The sequence below is a fragment of the Molossus molossus genome, unplaced genomic scaffold, assembly GCF_014108415.1.
Source record: "Molossus molossus isolate mMolMol1 unplaced genomic scaffold, mMolMol1.p scaffold_m16_p_3, whole genome shotgun sequence".
Taxonomy (NCBI): Eukaryota; Metazoa; Chordata; class Mammalia; order Chiroptera; family Molossidae; genus Molossus; species Molossus molossus.
The window spans coordinates 48538707-48558309 of NW_023425366.1; the positions used below are offsets into that span (position 1 = coordinate 48538707).

General features: G+C 36.2%; 1 protein-coding gene across 2 annotated transcripts in view; it reads left to right on the forward strand.

Moving 5' to 3' along the window:
- TNPO1 (transportin 1) overlaps positions 1–19603 on the forward strand; it is a 98936-nt gene that overhangs the window by 58881 nt on the left and 20452 nt on the right. For both annotated transcript variants that reach the window (XM_036278558.1, XM_036278559.1), the window contains exons 7-11: positions 637–718; positions 3402–3524; positions 5126–5244; positions 12626–12686; positions 13093–13261. In XM_036278558.1, the coding sequence (XP_036134451.1) occupies positions 637–718; positions 3402–3524; positions 5126–5244; positions 12626–12686; positions 13093–13261 (554 nt within the window). The remainder of the gene's footprint in view (positions 1–636; positions 719–3401; positions 3525–5125; positions 5245–12625; positions 12687–13092; positions 13262–19603) is intronic.

A 19603-nucleotide genomic window follows, 5' to 3' on the forward strand; every position in this document is an offset into this window, starting at 1 on the left:
GAAAAGGCCCTAGAATTAGGAAGAGGCCTTTTAGAGTGACAGAAGAAAAAAATTTTGTGGCATAGTAGGAAATAAAGTTAGGTGATAGAGAGTAGCCACATTATAGAGTAATGTCTAGGCCAATTAAGCAAACTGACCCATGGGACCAAATCCAGCCATGACCATGACCTGTGAGCTAAGAATGATTTTAGGTAGTATCATTAAGAATTGCTATGAAATTGATTGGGTATTTCAGAACACATATAATAGACTATTCCCTGTTTTTAGTTTCAAAGGAATACATACTCTTTATTTTTAAGTCTCTAGGTAAATAATGTAAATTCCCATTATACATCCATCCAACCTTCTTTCATTCTTTAGAAGTATCCTCTATTAAAAATGTGAACATATCCTTTAAGACACTTTTTACTTTTAGAGAAGCTATAATACATTGCTCGGCAACTTGCATTTTTTACTCAATATATTATTCATATTCTTTCTATGTTAATACACAGAGAAATTTGACTCTTTTATTTTAGGTTATGTTTGTGTGGCTCTACATACACCTTAATCCTTTTATAGAGGAATGTTTAAGTTTTTCTGTAAATGGAAAAATGATGCAATGAGCATAGGTTAAATGTTAAATTTTGTTTTTAGATCTCATGCTGTTGCATGTGTCAATCAGTTTATCATCAGTAGGACTCAAGCTCTGATGTTGCACATTGATTCTTTTATTGAGGTAAGATTTGTGGCCCCCCCCCCTTTGTTTTTGAAATGGTTAAAAAGTGTTTGTTGCATGCAGTTTTATAATTAAACTTTTCCTCTGTTACTGATTTTTCCACTTACATCATGATATAAATATTGATTATGAAGTGTTTAATATCTTCAGTATAAAATTTCTGCTTCAGTATTCTGTTCAATTGCATATGGAAATGAAATATCCCAAGTTATTTGCAGTATGGTGAGGTTGAATAAACTTAATAAAGAACGTGAAGGCACAGACTGAAAGGACAGTAAGTCTTCACTTTACATCATCAGTATGGTCTGTGACTTTAACTCAAACAAAGGATAACAAATTCAATTTCACCATAGGCTAATTGATATAAATGAGTCAGATTCCTACCACATCTCATAAGTGTTGTAATGAAATGACATTATTAGAGAACCTGCTGTACTCTGGTTTTCTATGGTTTCCATTTATAAAATTAGAGGTGTCAGGGGGAAAAAACTGGCTTTTAAGTCTTAAGCAAGCATTTCTAAAGACACTTTTAACTTTTTGATAAAAGCGGAAAGACAAGAGCATAATTTTCTGGTCATGAACCCTATACTAGAATTCTTTTTCAGAATTTCCTTTACTTGATAACAGGAATTGTGAAAGGATTGTTTACTGCCTACTTAACTTTTATTTTCCCCCAAATAAAATCAGTCTATTTCTTTTCAGCTGTTATTTTTTTTAAAAAATCCTTCAGAGACTGTATTATTTTTGTAAAATTATAAGAGGGGAAAAAGTCGTGTTTTGGGTGTTTTTCTCATTTGCTGAGCACCTACTATGAATCAGGCACTGTACTTAGTGCTAGGGATATGTAAATAAATGTTATGCCTCAAAGTATTTCCAGTCTAGTTTGATATAGAGGTTAGTGGATAATATTCGAGGTCTAGAATAAGACTAGTTCAAATCCCAGTTCCACAGCTTATTGGCTGTTAACCTTGGGCACCTTAATGAATTGGTGTTTTCCATTTCATCATCTGTAAAATGGGGCTATTAATAGACCTACCTTGTTGTATTGTTATGTATTTGCTGCAAATAGGAACAGTTCCTGCCACAGAGTGAGCACTCTGCATGTTAACTAATGCTATTGTTTTTTAAAGTTGTCATTATGATAGTATTTCCTCTTAGAATTCTTCAACAGCTTAAGGGAACTGTGATGGACATACTAGCATCTGATACGGAAATTTAATTTAGGATAAAAGAAATTAAATTCCCTCAAAATTTTCATAAGACCATACTCCACAAGTGGAGCAAGAACATTTCCCAACATTTTAAATATTTCCCATTAGTGTCATATGCCATGTTAACACTTCTCTGCTACTTGATAATCATGTAAGAGTCAACGAGTTTTCCATCCCACAAGAGCAGGTGCCTGATACAGAGTAGGCCCTCATTAACTATTTGTTTAATGAATAAATGCATTGTCTTCTTCCATTATCAGTGTTTCATCAAAGGCTAATGTCATGTCTGCTAAGTTTGACATTATTGACAGAAAGTGGATTGGTTACTAATACAGGGCTATCACCTACCTTGGCAAAGCTGGGTATTTATCTTAAGACAACATCAAATTTAATGAAAGGTGTAATCTAACATAAAGTAGCACCTGGTGGAAAAACGGTATTCTTTTCTGACCTTGTAAAATGTATCCGATTTAAAAAGGAACTAGAGCAGTGGTTCTCAACCTGTGAGTCCAGCCCCTTTGGGGGTCAAACGACCCTTTCACAGGGATCGCCTAAGACATAACAGTAGCAAAATTACAGTTATGAAGTAGCAACGAAAATAATTTTATGGTTGGGGGTCACCACAACATGAGGAACTGTATTAAAGGGTCGCGGCATTAGGAAGGTTGAGAACCACTGAACTAGAGTTTTGAAAGCATCAGGGACTTGGGGAAATCAAATATTTTAAAATGCTAGAAATAGTACTTCACATACTGTCACATTGAACTTCAGATACCTCCACTGGCTAGCAAGTTACTTAACATCTACACTTCTATATCTTTATCTGTAATGTTGAATAATAACATTTTAGCATTGTGATGATTAAACAAAACAGTCTATATTCATTCAGATTTTTTTTAACCTTGTAGAAAAACTTGTTAAGAGCAGTATGAAATCAATCACTTTTTTTTTTTTCCAGTAGTTGAGCTGGTAAACAATGGCAGTTTAGGTTTGATTTTTAGAAACGGTATAATATATATTTCCCAGTTATTGGTGCTTTGATAGAACTTGTTACCACCTTAAGAATCAGAGTTGGTAGAACTTAAGTCTTTTGACAGACAGTAATTTTGAAGGTAAATCAAATTCTATTTTGATGATTATCTTTATTTCTGGATCAGCTGGATGAGTGCCCCTGTGTCCAAATGACATGGTTTTATTCTTACAAACTAGAAATTACCTCAAAACACAACCGGTCATGCTCTATAGGAAAGAATGGTTTTTAGATCATTCACCAAAATCATAATTTTTGGCAATATCATTCTACATTTGTCTTATTTTATAGTTTAATACTGTAGGCCAATTAATGCAGTCTTTATTTGTACTATATTTTCTTAGGGTTTTTAAATGTTACCAACTTGCAGATTACTGGTTATTTCTAAACTTTTCTAATATATTGGAATACTTAACTAGAAAAAATGTTTCTTGTGCAATAGAATCTCTTTGCATTGGCTGGGGATGAAGAACCAGAGGTACGGAAAAATGTGTGCCGAGCACTTGTGATGTTGCTTGAAGTTCGAATGGATCGCCTTCTTCCTCACATGCATAATATAGTTGAGGTAACACAGGCATTTTATAGGCTCTCTCCTTGTCTTTCCCTGAAGAAAAATGTGGGGCATAAATTGAAAATGTAAAACCACTGTTTTCTAGTATTAACACTTTTTGGGGTGACTACAAAAATAGTTAACGATAAATTGTCTTAAAATGATAAATTATCATTATGGTAATTTTTCTTTCATGAGATGTAAGATGTTTTAAGATTGATTACTAAGAAGAAAAATTAAAGTAATAGATAGCTTTTAACCAGGATAACTAGGAAATATTTAGATTATTTGTATTTACTAGGTTTGAGTTAGGCTAAATGATCATTAAACTGCGGTGGATTAAGTGGCATATTCTTATGTCATTAAGAGTTTTCTACCCCTTACTCGTAAAATTGGTCTGGTCAACTTGTGATTTATGTTAGCAATGAGATTTCTGAGACAAAATATATTGCCATTATAATAGTTCCAGCAAATTACTTAGATTTTTAAATGTGATTAAAATAATTTTAGTAGGAAATTCTAAATACATTGATCACAGTTTAGTGATAGTTAAAGGACGGAATAAATAATAAGAAAATGTAATTATTACTGGAACAAAATAATTTGCAGGTGGATTAAATAGCATGTATCTAGTTTCTCTCTTTTTAAAGAATGGGATCTAAGACCTGTTAGAAGAAGGCTAGCATCCATGATGTACAGCAACTCCTTTTCTAAAACATTAGGAAAGATAATTGTAGAGATAAGCATATGTACCAGTGTAATATGGAAATAAATGACAGCTTCTCTGAGGAGCCTATTCTCTCCATGAAGTGTTTAGAAGAATCGAGTGGAGTTGGTTGAAAATTGAATGAGAGAGTTTGGAATTAACCAGAAAGTTAAGAAAGACATTTTATCATTTGCTAGGGCCAGGTAACAGCTGGGAACCTAACTTTTGTAATTGTTATTAAATACGTGAAGTGCATACTTTCAAGAGACAGCTCAAGTGGTTATGCTATATAAAAAGATTCTTCATCTTAAGAAAGGTTATAATGGAGTTGTTTTGTTTTGGTTTTTTAATCCTCACCTGAGGACATTTTTTTGCATTTATCTTCAGACAGAGTGGGAGGAAGAGAGAGAGAGAAACATCGATGTGAGAGCGACACATTGAGTGGTCGCCACCCACACAATCCTAACCAGGGCCAGGGACAAACTGCAGTCGAGGTACATGCCCTTAGCAGGAACCAAACCCAGGACTCTCTGGTCCGCGGGCCGATGCTCTAACTGCTGAGCCAAACCGACCAGGGCAATAATGGAGTTTTTAATTTTGTGTTTCTGCAAAGACTTAATGCTTGATTATTAATACTCACATTTTTTAAAATCTCAGTGGTTTCATAAAACAAAATATATCCATACAGAAGCAGCTAAACAACACATGCATTGAAAACTTTTTATTAGGTAACATTCAAAAGGAGCAGTTATTAAGTTTGGCAGCATTTTAGAATTAACTAGGAAGCTTTTTTAAAAAATTTAAACCCTAGGTTGAATATCAATAAAAAGTGCAAGGCCACTGTTGAAATAGAATTTTATTTTAATTGCATGATTTTAACTGATTCACATTAAGGCTCCTTTGTTTACAGTACATGCTACAGAGGACCCAAGATCAAGATGAAAATGTGGCTTTAGAAGCCTGTGAGTTTTGGCTCACTTTGGCTGAGCAACCAATATGCAAAGATGTACTTGTAAGGCACCTTCCTAAGTAAGTGTTCCTTTTTATGAATGCTACCTTGTTTTTAGATTTAATAGTGACTCCTCGTTTTCATATTTTTAGGTCCCATTCTTCTATCATCAGGGAGTTAAGTTCTAAAGAACTCAAACTTAATTTTATTGTTAGTAAAGAGATTTTTCAAGAAGCAACTAATTGCATTTTTTTACATTATGTGAGCATGGTTTATTCTAAATTATACTTAATTTGGGGTAATTCATGGCACAGTTGTCTTTTTTTTATAATCTTTGTCATTTGACCACGGACTGGTGGGGTTTTTCCCAAATAAAATGATTTCCCACTAGTTGTGATGCTATGAAATTTTTTGTTAATCTATTGTTAAGGCTATTTTTAACCCAATGAATGCTGTTCAGTAAGTTTTTGGATTTTGGTTTTTTATTTTTTAGGTTTTTTGAGCTATAACTGACATAAAACATTGTATTAGTTTTAGATACAATGTAATGCATTAAAATCAGTTACTTAAAAGTAATGTGAAAAGTAAGTAATACAGTCTCTTGGAAGAAAATTAAAATGCAGAAAACTTAAAAAATCTTGGATTTTTACCATCCAAAATAATCACTGTTCATATTTTTGATGTGTTGTTACCAAATACCATATTTTCAGGCAGAATTACATTTGATAGTGTATAAAACACAATGTAGTATCTAGCAATAGTCAGCACTTAAAATTCTGATTGTACTGTTCTGTGGTTTGCTCTTTTTAGTTACTTGAATGTTGTGTACTTTCCTCCAGGTTATTAGTCTTTAAACTTGGAGTGTTATTTCATCATAGTGTGCATACTATATTTATGATTGACTTTTCTTCTGTTGTTGAATATTTAAGTTGTTTGCCCCTTTTTTTTTATCAAAATTCTGTAGTGAGCATCTTTCTTCGCTCACAAGTGGTTATTTCTTTCACATAGAATTCCTAGGAATGATTTTTACCGAGGTCAAAAGGCTGAATATTTCAGGATTCTTCATAAATATTCTAAATTGTTCTCTAGTGAAGTTATGTGCTTTTATACCCCACTAGAGTGTTCCATCCTATCACAACTATTACCAGCTATTAATTATAATATCTCTAATCTTAGCCATTTGGATGAACAAAGAACAAAACCACTTGTTTTAAATATGTTGTAGTATTATTGGAGTTACATATATATTTTTTAGATTTTTACGGTGCTTGGTTGGTCTCGTTTTCATATAGTCAGTAAACTTCTCTTTTCCAGTAAATTCTTTCCCCACCAAGAAAGCAGAAATTTTACCTATATTTTATTCTAGTCTATCTGGAATTTATTTAGAACTAAAGTACATCATATGCTAAATTAATTTTTTCCTTTAGGAAATCTATATATTATTTTTCTCCCTTAACTTGTGATACCATTTTATTATTTGTTTCTTAACATAGTATCATATAATTCTAGGAATCACATAAATGAGTCACTTTTTATAAAACCTGAAGGGCTATTAATGAAAACCTAAGTTCTATATCATTAAGAGATATTGATAATACACCGTTATTTCTTGGTGCTCTAACTCTCATTATACTAATAAAACTTGGACATTCTTTTTTAAATATGTTTTTATTGATTCTTTAGAGAGGAAGGGTGAGAGAGAAATATTGGTCAGCTGCCTCCTGAACGCCCCCCTATTAGGGATCGAGCCCACAACCCCGGGCATGTGCCCTGACAGAATCGAACTGGGACCTCTCAGTCCATGGGACGACACTCAATCCACTGAGCCACACCAGCCGGGAAAACCTATACATTCTTAAAGCAAACAGGACTTGAGTAGTAGTAGGCTAATAAATCAGCACTTCAAACATTAAACAACTCAAGCCAGTCATAACAGTGTTTGATGGATATGCTGCTTTTATTTTTAGTTGAAATAATGCACTGTGAGCCCCAGCCAGGTGACTCAGTTTGTTGGAGCATCGTCCTGTGCACCAGAAAGGTTGTGGGTTCAATCCCCAGTCGGGGGGGTGTATGCAAGGCAACTGATTAGTGTTTCTTTTCTCTGTCTCTCTCCCCTTTCCTCTCTATCTTAAAAAAAAAAAAAAAATCAATCAAGGCATATCTTCAGGTGAGGATTTAAAAAAAAGACAGAATACATTGTGAGGATGGGAGAATATTAACATCAATCTGATGCTGAGATTAAAAAAAAAACATGATGAAAGAACTTGTGTTCCTACGTCTGTTAACCAGACTCTTGTTTAGTACAAGCAAAAAAATGTTTGCTTGGTAATCAAAATTGTATGTGTAATGATATATGTCATATTGATGAGAACTTACATAGAAAGCACTAATGTAACAAGGAATTCTTAACATAAAATTCTTTTATTTGTTTCTGAGCTATATAGTCTGGTTTTTTTTAACCAGTACTGTATTCTTGATTATTGAACATTTAAAATATATTTTGTTATCTGGTAAAGCAGGTTTTCATTTTTTTTAATTTTTTTTTTTTAATCCTCATCTGAGGATATTTTTCCATTGATTTTCAAACAGAGTTGGGGCGGGAAGAGAGAGAGAGAGAAACTTCTGTGTGAGAGAGACACATTGACTGGTTGCCTCCCACATGACCCCAACCAGAGATTGAACCGCAACCCAGGCATGTGCCCTAGACTGGAATCCAAGCCGAGACTCTTTGGTCCATAGGCCAATGCTCCAACCGCTGAGCCAAAACAGCCAGGGCAGGTCTTCATTTCTTTTTTTACTTTTCCCACATTTGTTCTTATACATTAATGTCTCCTGGGGTTGTTGTATGGATTAATCCATGTAAAACAACCCACTGCCCAGCACATATTTAAGTAAACATTCATTGTTGGTATTAATAACATGACTCTTCTGTGTTGTTGCATTAAAATTTCTCTTTTTGTTTTCAGTGACTGTATGAGGCTTCAGAAGAAAGCTTTTTAACATTTAGACCTGTTCCAAAATAATGGGCTTGTCTTGTATGATTAGATTCATTAGACACATGTCATACTCTACATAGTCACGGTTAACTCCAGTATCTCACTTTCCAGCCTCGTTTTATTTTTCTTTTTAATCCTCACCCAAGGATATTTTTTCATTGCTTTTTAGATAAGGGAGTGGAGATGGGGTGTGAAAGAGAGACATTGATTGGTTGCCTCCCACACACCAGGGGTCAAACCTGCAGCTGAGGTACATACCCTTGGCCAGGAAACTGAGACTCTTCAGTCCACCGGCCACCAGCCAACACTCTAACCACTGAGCAAAACCAGCCCCATTTTGTTACTTGCCTGGCCTTATCATTCCCTTATTTTCTACATGTTTTTTTTTCTCTCTTTAACAAACATAATGATCCACAAATTAACTGTACTGACTGTAAACCCCCAACTATCCTGAATCTCCCCTGCTCTGGATTAATTTAATGGTCTTTGCTTTTTGTTAAATACAGTTGGGGAAAATTACACTGCCAGGAAGATTGATGGCTATAGAAATCCATGTTCTTCCCGCCCTTCACTCTATCAGCCGATTTTTCCTTATTCTAGATCAGCTTTTATTTGCCATTCACCAGTAGTACAACTATTTTAAACTTTTATCACTTTTCTGAAGTTTTCATTCATTTTGAGCACTTCTGCTTTATTGGGAAAACAAATAACCCTTCATCTTACCCCAAAACTTATAGATGTATTTTTATGTGAGTTTTCCTCTTCCTAACCAGTCTTTCTATTTATGGTCTTGGATAGCATAATTTTATCTTATCCTCCGGGACCTTACTCTATCAGATAGATAGATTCTCTCTTTTAACTTCTCTCTGTTGCCTCTTTTACAGTTTTTTTCATCTTAAAAAGATTCAAAGAATAGATGGGCTCACTTTCTTTACACCTCATGTTCACTTTTTAATACTTTAGTCTGCTATCTGTCCACCATTTTTCTGAATTGTTTACAGAGATCATAAATGATTTAACTATTGGTGATCCAAATGAACCCAGTTCTGCAAAATGCCTGTTGCTGTCAAAATATGGTTCTGTGTATTACAAATTTTTTCAAGGCATGTTGTCCTATCTGTAATGTTAAGTTACAATTAATCCTTCTATTTTAGACTTTAGAAGAACTTTGAACACACATGAAAGTTTGGCCAGCCCACATTTTTACACCTATCCAGAAAATTTTAATTGATGTTCAAATGCGTAACTATTTGAAGTAAGGCTTCAACAAAGACTGAAGACATTAGAGAGAGAGAGTTGCTTACATCTGATGGTAGTAAAAGATAATTATCTTTGGAGTCAGACCAAACTGGTTTTGAATTCTGACTTTCCTATTTACTTAAAACTCAGGACATTGGGAAATAATGTAATTTCCCTGAGCTTAGTTTACTTGTCTGTGTAATGGAGATCATGTTACTTTTCTCACTAGGTTATTTACAAGGAAGAGTGCTTATTATAAGCCCAAAGCTGGCACTCATGAGTGTGAGTTTCTTTGACTGTAACTTTTCCTATGCCACCTGGAACAATTAAAGATAGAATTTGGAAGCAGAAGACTGAGGATATTGTAAATATTTCCAAAGTATTCTCATATGTTTTATCCTCAGTAGGGTAGGCTCTTCTAGGTATATGGAATGGGCCAGTGAGAAAACAAATCGTCAAGGCTTAAGAAACCTGTCAAAGCTTAAAACTAGCGTAGCTACAAGAGGAACTGAAGTTAGTGTTTTAACCTTTACGTATGTGTTTTGATATTTTTTAAACAAGACATCCTAAATATCCTAGTGTACCTGGAATTCCATGTTTACAGATACCATGGTTCTGTTTTAGTGACTACACAGTTCTTTAGATTGGATATGATATCCTTATCTATTTAACTGTTTTCTTAGTGAAAATTCTAATTGTTCTCAATTTAAGATTTAAAGTAACCCAGCCAGTGTGGCTCAGTGGACTGAGTGTTGTCCCATGGACTGATTCAATTCCTGGTCAGAGTACATGCCTGGTTTTCAGGCTCGATGCAGGAGGCAGCCGATCAATGTTTCTCACATTGATGTTTCTCTCTCTTCCTCTCTCTCTAAAAAAAAATCAATAAAAACATTTACAAATATTAAAATTTAAATTTCCTACCTTTTGTCAAAGGCTATAATAACTGTCAGTATAATGTTTCCCTTTTGCATTATTTTTTTAGACTTACTGTTTTTTATATTTTAAACTTTCATCTGTTTTATTAAAAGGAATACAGATATAAATGAATTTTCCCAGTTGAAAATGGCCCTTTAGCTGCCATTAAATAAAATCTATCAACCTCAGTGAAAAAGAACTGGTAGTTGTCACTATAAGAAAAAATATAAAGTACTGTATAACATCATCTTCATCAGCTCCTTACAACACAGACTTTGCAAGAACCAGAGATGCTTTGCAGAAGTTTAGTTGGTTTTGAACAGGCATGTGGTGTGGTTTTGGGTGTGTGTGTGTGTTTGTTTTTGTTTTGTTTTTTTACGTTCTAGAAAGTTGGATGCCACCACTCTGTTTCTTTTGTAGAGATGACATCTGTGACTTTCAGGGTAGACAAGAATATTCAACCTGAAGAAAGCCAAAATTTTAACTGCACAGTAACAATGCACACTTTTTCACACAGCCTCATGTTTTCTATACAGGGTGGGCAAAGATAGATTTACAGTTGTGAATGTGTGAAACAGGGTTCATTCTTGTATTATTATTTATTAATTATTGTATTATTTTTCATATGAACAACTGTAGAACTATTTTTTCCCAACCCTGTATATTCAGTGTTCTAAAATGCTTTAGAATACATACTTACACTTGTATTCTAATGATTTTATGTTTGATTTTACAATATGAAAAAACTTTGTGGAAGGACATGACCTGGGAAAAGAGAGAAGGGAGAACCCCTTACCACAATGAAAAGAGGTACATTTGCACCCAACTATATAATAATACAATCCATTTAAGTTTCCAGGAATACACTTTTCAAAACTTCCCATTCACTTAGGGAAACATCCCTCCTCTCTAGCATTAAGTGGGCAGGGAAATCAGTTTGTTTTAACAGAAACCATTCAACACAACAGGAAAGAGGATAGTCACACTGCCCAACATGTAAATATAAAAATATATTCATTGGGTACTTTATTCTAAAACCGGCATAGATGTTCTATTTTCATTTCCTGCACTTTCAGCTTGAGAATCTTCATTGGTTTTGGTCTCTAAACCCTCAGTATCTTTGTGATCTCTGCAGCCTCAGCAGCAACATCTTGGCTAGATTCCCTCTCCTCCTGGTTTGTGATATCAGGGCTCACTTGATCCACATCTGCTTCTAGAAGCTCAGTTTGTGCTTCCATTGGCATTCAATTTTTAATCAGTATTACTTGGAAAATAAAATATAACAACCACAAAAAAAAAAGGGAAAGCAAATACTGAATGTAGTCTTACTGTAACAATGTCATACCATTGAGAAATAAAGTAAAAGATGAATTTTACTTCTCTCTCCAAAGATACCAGTTTCTTGTATATTCTTCCTAGATAGTCTGTGTTACAAGTAATTACATGGGAAATCTCACTATTTTAATGCAACTGAAAATGGGGTTTTTATTTGTTTTTAGCTATTGTAATTTATTTTTACCAAGCCATAAATGATACACATGTAGTTTTGTTTGTTTGTTTGTTTTTTAGTGTATTTGTTACTGTATCAAGGAACATTGATCTTTAAAAAATGGAAATGTAATGCCCTGGCTAGGTGGCTTAGTTGGTTGGAGCATCGTCCCGTACACCAAAAGGTTGCGGGTTCGATCCCCAGTTGGGGTATGTACAGGAGGCAACCAATCAGTGTTTCTCTTTCTCCCCCTTTCTCTCTCTCTAAAACATCAATAGAAACATATCCTTGGATGAGGATTTAAAAAGGGGGGTGGTGGTGGTTGGTATATTTGGGATAAATTCTTAGGGAAGAAATTGCTATTTTTTTTTATTACACTTATTTCTAAGCACTATTAATCTTATCTCCACTAAAATTCTATCTAGTGGATCCCATACATGAATTGTAGAAGGACTGCAGTATATATTAGGAATACTCATCATTTGAAAAGGGCAGACAGTACAAAATATGCTCTAAGACAATGTTAGTTGTGGTGATTGTCTTGTTGGTATTTTTTAAATTTATTTTTACTTATTGATTTTAGGGGTGAGAGAAATATCCGTTTATTGTTCCACTTATTTATGCATTTATTGGTTGCTCCTTGTATGTGCCGTTACCCAGGATCAAAACCGCAACCTTGGCATATCAGGATGATGCTCTAACCAACTGAGCTATCCGGCCAGGTCTTATCGTTGGTATTTTTGATATGCAAAAGTTTGTTAAAGTTTCTTAATAATTGTATTGATCTTTAGATCTTTGTTTCATGAATTCATTTTTTTATAGGTTGATTCCTGTGTTAGTGAATGGCATGAAGTACTCAGATATAGATATTATCCTACTTAAGGTAAGGAAACTTTTCTGGTGAATAGGGAAGATTATTTTTATTGACTTAGTAAATCTTTGAGTTCAACTAATAGAACATTTATTTAGAACAAACCCTGTGTAAATAGGCTTCCTATGCTACAGAGTTCAAAGATAGAAACATTAAAATACCTTAAATATGATCTGAATGGGATTCAGGTACTCTGGATTATACCAGCCTGATGGGAGGCAATGTATGTGGTTGAAAATACCTGTTTACCTAAAAAAGTATTGTATGTAATGGTCTATTCTTTCCTTCACAAAGAAGAAGTGTACTTCAGAATCCTATGCATAACCCCATCTCTGGGTATTATGACTCTTTCACTCATGTGCATATTATTAGCCTATAATAAATATCACCAAGATTTTCCCTTGTAAAAACAAAACAGGGTGATGTTGAAGAAGATGAAACTATTCCTGATAGTGAACAGGATATAAGGCCACGTTTTCATCGATCAAGGACAGTGGCTCAGCAGCATGATGAAGATGGCATTGAAGAGGAAGATGACGATGACGATGAAATTGATGATGACGATACAATTTCTGACTGGAATCTAAGTAAGTTGGAGAGTCAAAAGCACAGTTGCCTGCTTTGGTCAAACAACTTGATTGAGAAATAATTTACATACTATATAATTCACATATTAAATAGTACAGTTCAGTGGTTTTTAATGTATTCAGTGTTGTACAGCCATCACCACTGTAAATTCTGGAACGTTTTCCTCACCCCAGAGAGAAAACCCGTTCCCATTAGCAGTCATTCCCATTTTCTCCTATTCCTCCAGCCCTAAGCAACTACCAGTCTGTATTCTATATATATGAATTTGCCTATTCTGGACATTTTCTGTCAATGGAATCATGCACTATAAGGTCCTTTGTGACTGGTTTCTTTCACTTAGCCTGTTTTAGGATTCATCCATGTAGCATGTATCAGTACTTTATTCCTTTTTATTGCGGAAAAATAATTTATTGTGTGGATTTACTTCATCTTATTCATTTCTCAGTTGATGGACATTTGTTTTCCCCCTTTTGGCCATTATGAATAGTGATGCTGAGAATGTTTCTGTAAAGTATGGTTTCAGTTCTCTTCAGTATATACCCAGGAGTGGGATTACTAGGTCATGTGGTAATTGTGTTTCACCTTTAAGAAGCGACCAGGCTATTTTCCATAGTGACTCCACCACTACTTTCCCACCAGCAGTGTCTTTATTTTGGGTTAATCTCTGCCCAAGGATATTTTTCTGTTGATTTTGAGAGAGAGAGGGAGGGAGAGAGAGAGAGAGAAACATTGACGTGAGAGAGACACATCAATTGGTTGCCTCCTGCATGACCCTAACCAGGGCTGGGTTTGGAACCTGCAACCCAGATACGTCCCCTTAACCAGGAATCAAATCCGACACCCTTCGGGCCATGGAACAGCACTAAACCGCTGAGCCAAACTAGCCAGGGCACCGGCACTGTCTTAACATTATACTTTCTTGCTTGCCAACAGTTATTATCTTTTTTATTATAGCCGTCGTACTTAGTATTTGTGAGGTAGATATGATTGGGTTTGTATTTTTCTGATGGACCTATTTTTTTTCCCCCTCAATTTTTATTAATTTATTTTTGTTGCAGATGTTTCTCCTCTCCACCCCCCACCCCCACCCCCAGCATTTTTGTGTATGTCCTTTGGTTACACATACATGCATATAAGTTCTTTGGTTTATCTCGTTAATCCCCCCACCCCCCTCCTCTGAGGTTTGTCAGTCTGCACCATACTCCTTTCTGTGTCTCTGGATCTATTTTGTTCATCAGCTTATTTTGTTTATTATATTCCACAAATAAGTGAGATTATGTGGTCTTTATCGTTCTCTGATTGACTTATTTCACTAAGCATAATAAGCTCCGGTCCCTCCATGTCGTTTCAAAGAATAAGAGATCTCTCTTTCTTACAGCTGTATGGTGTTCCATTGTGTATATGTACCACAGCTTTTTTTATCCACTCATTTTTTGATGGACTCTTGGGCTGTTTCCAGATCTTAGCAATTGTAAATAGTGTTGCTATGAACATAGTGATACATATATTCTTTCTGATTGGTGTTTTAGGTTTCTTGGGATATGTTCTTAGAAGTGGGATCACTGAGTCAAATGGCAATTCAATTTTTAATTTTTTTGAGGAAACACCATATTGTTTTCTATAGTGGCTGCACCAGTCTGCATTCCCACCAGTAGTGTACTAGAGTCCCCTTTTCTCCATACCCTCGCCAGTTGGCAGTTACATTCTCCCATATAGTGGATTCCCTTTCCATTTTGATGCTTGTTTCTTTTGCTGTGCAGAAGCTCTTTAGTTCAATGTAGTCCCATGTATTAATTTGTTCCTTTGTTTCTCTTGCCTTAGGTATTGTATCAGTGAAAATTCTTCTGTGTATGATGTCTGAAATTATGTTTCCTACATTTTCTTCTAGGATTTTTATGGATTCATGAGTCACATTTAAGTCTTTAATGCATTTTGAGTTTATTCTTGCGTATGGTGTAAGTTGGTGGTCTAGTTTCATTTTTTGCATGTAGCTATCCAATTTTCCCAACACCATTTATTAAAGAGGCTGCCTTGCCCTGGCCAGTTTGGCTCAGCGGTTAGAGCGTCGGCCTGTGGTCCAGAGAGACCCAGGTTCGGTTCCCGCTAAGGGCATGTACCTCGGTTGCAGTTTGTCCCCGGCCCTGGTTGGTTGTGCGGGTGGCAGCCACTTGATGTGTGTCTTTCACGTCAGTGTTTCTCTCTCTCTCTTCCACTCTATCGGAACAAAAAATGGAAAAATGTCCTCGGGTGAGGATAAAAAAATAAATAAATAAAATAAAGACGCTGCCTTTACTCCATTGTATGCTCTTGCCACCTTTGTCAAATATTAATTGAGCGTAATGTCTTGGATCAGTTTCTGGGTTCTCTGATATATATGCCTGTTCTTATGCCAGTACCAGGCTATTTTGATTACAGTGGCTTTGTAGTATAGCCTGACATCCGGTATTGTGATCTCTCCTACTTTGTCCTTCTTTTTCAAGATTGCTGTGGCTATTCGGGGTCTTTTTTGGTTGATGGACCTATTCTTTTATTTACTATGTATTATTTTTTTTAGCTTATCTTTATTGTTGAGTATATTACAGATGTCCTATATTTCCCCCATTGACCCCCCCTTTTCCCCACTCCCACCCACCTCCTTGCCTTCCCCACACTATTGTATGTGTTCATTGGTTATGCATATAAATTCTTTGGTTTATCTCTTCCCACCCCCTTCCCCTTTCTCTTTCAGGTTTGTCAGTCTAACAACCAATTTGTACTTTTTAATTCCTTAATCTTTTTTTGCCCATCCCCCACACCCCTCCCATCTGGCAACCTACAAAAAGTTCTTTGTATCTATGAGTCTGTTTCTGTTTTGCTTGCTTATTTTGTTTGCAGATTCAATTGTTGATAGATATGTATTTATTGCCATTTTATTGTTCATATTTTTTATCTTCTTTTTCTTGGAGAAAACCCTTTAACATTTTGTAGAATACTGGTTTGGTGGTGGTGAACTCCTTTAGCTTTTTCTTCTCCAAGAAACTCTTTATATTTCCATGGATTCTAAATGGTAGCTTTGCAGGATAGAGTAATCTTGGTTGTAGGTTCTTGCTTTTCTTCACTTTAAATATTTCTTGTCACTCCCTTCTGGCCTGCAAAGTTTCTTTTGAGAAATCAGCTGACAGTCTTATGGGATCTCCTTTGTGGGTAACTAACTGCTTTTCTCTTGCTGCTTGTAAGATTCTCTCTTTGTCTTGAACTTTTTGCATTTTGATGATTATGTGTCTTAGTGTGGGCCTCTTGGGGTTCATCATGTTTGGGACTCTCTGTGCTTCCTGGGTTTGTATGTCTTGTTTCCTTCACATTTCAAATAGGTTTTCAATTTCTTGTTCTCCCTCTTCTCCTTCTGGCACCCCCATGATTCCAAGGTTGGTATGCTTGAGGTTGTCCCAGAGGCTCCTTACACTGTCATTTTTTTTTCTTTTTTCTTTTTGCTGGTCTGATTGGGTTTTTGCTTCCTTGTTTTCTAAATCAGTGGCTTGTTTCTCAGCTTCACCTGTTCTATTGATTCCCTATACATTATTTTTTATTTCTATTAATGCATCCTCCATTTCTCACTGGTCCTTTTTTATGCTCTTTTGAGCATCCTTATAACCAGTGTTTTTAAACTCTGCTTCTGTTAGATAGCTTATCTGTATTTTATTTAGTTCTTTTCCTGGAGTTTTGTTCTGTTCTTTCATTTTGGACATGTTTCTCTGTCTCATTTTGATTGCCTCCCTGTGTTTGTTTCTATGTACAGTATTAGGTAGAGTTGCTGTTTCTCCTATGCTTCATAGGGTGGCTTATTCTGGTAGTTGTCCTATAGGATCTAGTGGCAAGTGGCACAGTCTCCCTGATCACCCCAGCTGGGCCCTCGAGGTACACCGCTCATGTGGACTATATACCCTTCTGTTGTAATTGAGTCTTGATGGCTGTTGGCATGTCAATGGGAGGGATGTACTCAGGTTGATCAGCTGTGCAGGGGCCGACCACACAGAGCAAGACTTACTTCAGCAGGGTTCTGATACCCACTGAGTCCATTCCTTGAGTGTGTCACTTGTGGAGGTGGTTGGGTGGTAGTGCTTCCATGTGGTCTGAAGCTGTTCACTGGGTGTGCTGGCACTGGGGCAAGGTCACCCACTGTCTCTGTTATATTTGGGACCACCAGGCATAAGCTACAAAGTGATCTGCAGATGGCTGCTTCTTGTGCTGGGCTTGGAGATACGCAGGCAAAGCCAAGTTGAGAAACAAGACTGGCTGCTTCTAGTGCCAGGCCTGGGGCTACTTAGTGAGAGATATGGGGTTCGTTGAGACCATATGCTGCTTTTTTGAAAGAATTTAGGAAAATCTGAAGCAGGAGCCAAAACAGGCAATCCTATTTAGTAAAGCCACTGGTAACAGCTTGGGTGGGCTGGAAAATTGGGTGGGGCAGGGCCTCAAAGAATCACCAGGGCTGAGCAAACAGTGTGATCCAGGTTGCTGGAGTCCCAGATATGGTGCCCATCTGCCTGCCCTTTGGGGAAAGGGCTCACCAAAGGAACAATGGCCTTTGCCAGCAGGTCTGTTCGGGAGAAAGCTGCCTCTCCAGCTCTCGCCCCATGCCAAACAACTCAGTTCTTCCCTGTATGTTTCTGGTGCCTTTCAAGCTGCCTCCCCCACGCTGGAGCCTTGAGGGAGCGAGTCTGAGTAAGTCTGTGCACGGGCCCTTTAAGAGGAACTGCCTGGGACTCCAGCAGCCTCAAAAGGCTATATATTTTGTTTGATACTCTAAAATAGAAACGTTAACCGTAAACTTCCTGTTTTCCTTACATAAACTTTTTTTGTGTGCTAATTTGCATGAGAATTAGATGATTATCATGGATAATTTTTTAATACTGTAAATTGCTTTGTCATATTCAAACTTGCAGAATATCTTTTTTAAATCTCTGTTCATTTTCAACCTTAGCTGGAAATCCACTTCATCTATTGTGGCATTCTGGGCTACAGTCTAATTAAATAAGTCTGGGAAGGAACCTAGACACCTTGTTTTGCTTGCTTGCTTACTGGTTTTTAAAGCTCCACTGCTCTATTTCAGGCTTACTCAGTCTCAGTACTAATGACCTTTTGGGCCACATAATTTTTTGTTGTGGGGCCTTTCCTGTACATTATAGGATGCTGAGCAGCAACCCTGACCTCTACCCAGTAGATGCCAGCAGCACACACACACACAATTATGATAACTAACAATGTCTTTAGACATTGCCAACTGTCCCCTGGGAAACAAAACTGCCCCCAGGTGAGAACTACTGCTATAATTCAGAGTGTTGGGATTTCTAGTAACTACAAAGTATTTAAGGAAAGGCATCATCAGCCTGGACTGTGTAATTTATTTGGTTAAATAAAGCTAGTTCCTCTGTTGCCCATTTAATTTCCTATAACTACCAGTTACTTAGAGTGCCTAATGTACCCAGCACTGAGCCACAGACTTAGCATGCATATCACATTTCATCTTTCCAGCAGCCTTACATAGGTAAGGAAACTACAAAAAGAGAAAATTGTCCATGGTCAACAAGCTGGTACTGATGACACATCTAGTATTGGAACCCAGTTCTCACTAGTATCACAAGTTACTTCCTACTGTGTCTTTACTTTCATGTTGATGGCAGAGTAGATTAACATTATAATGCAATATAGATAACTCTTTAAAGTAATAATGTCATTCCTCTTCACATCACACCAATCTTTATATCCTTCCAGAAGTTTTTCTGTGCACATACAGGAAAACACATGTATATCTTCTTTTTTTGAGAAGAGGTTTACTTTACAAAACAGAGTACACTATATGTACTCTGCTGATTATTTTCTATATATAATATAACTCATTCTATATCAGTACATTTAGATTTCATTCTGTTTCATGGCAGTATAATGTTCATTTGTACAGATCCTGCCATACAGTATAACTTAAGACCCTTATTGATAAGTAAGTTATTACTTCTGGCCAATATAACAGCTTTTTTTAAAAAGGCTATTTTACCATTATCTAATAGTTTGTAGTTAACCATTTATTATCCATTTATCATATTGGGAAAAATTTTTGTCCTTTTCTAAATTATGTTAAATGAAGCCAAATTAATATATAGTCTGATAGTTATTAGTTCCTTAGTCTGTAAAGAATGTTTTCCAGCATATTTTATGCGTCATGTTCTACTGACTCCCCCCCCCCCCCTTATTGATTTTAGAGACAGAGGAAGGGAGAGGGAGGGAGAGATAGAAACATTGATGAGAGAGAACATCGATTAGCCACGTTCTGCATGCCCCCCACTGGGGATTGGGTTGGGCCCACT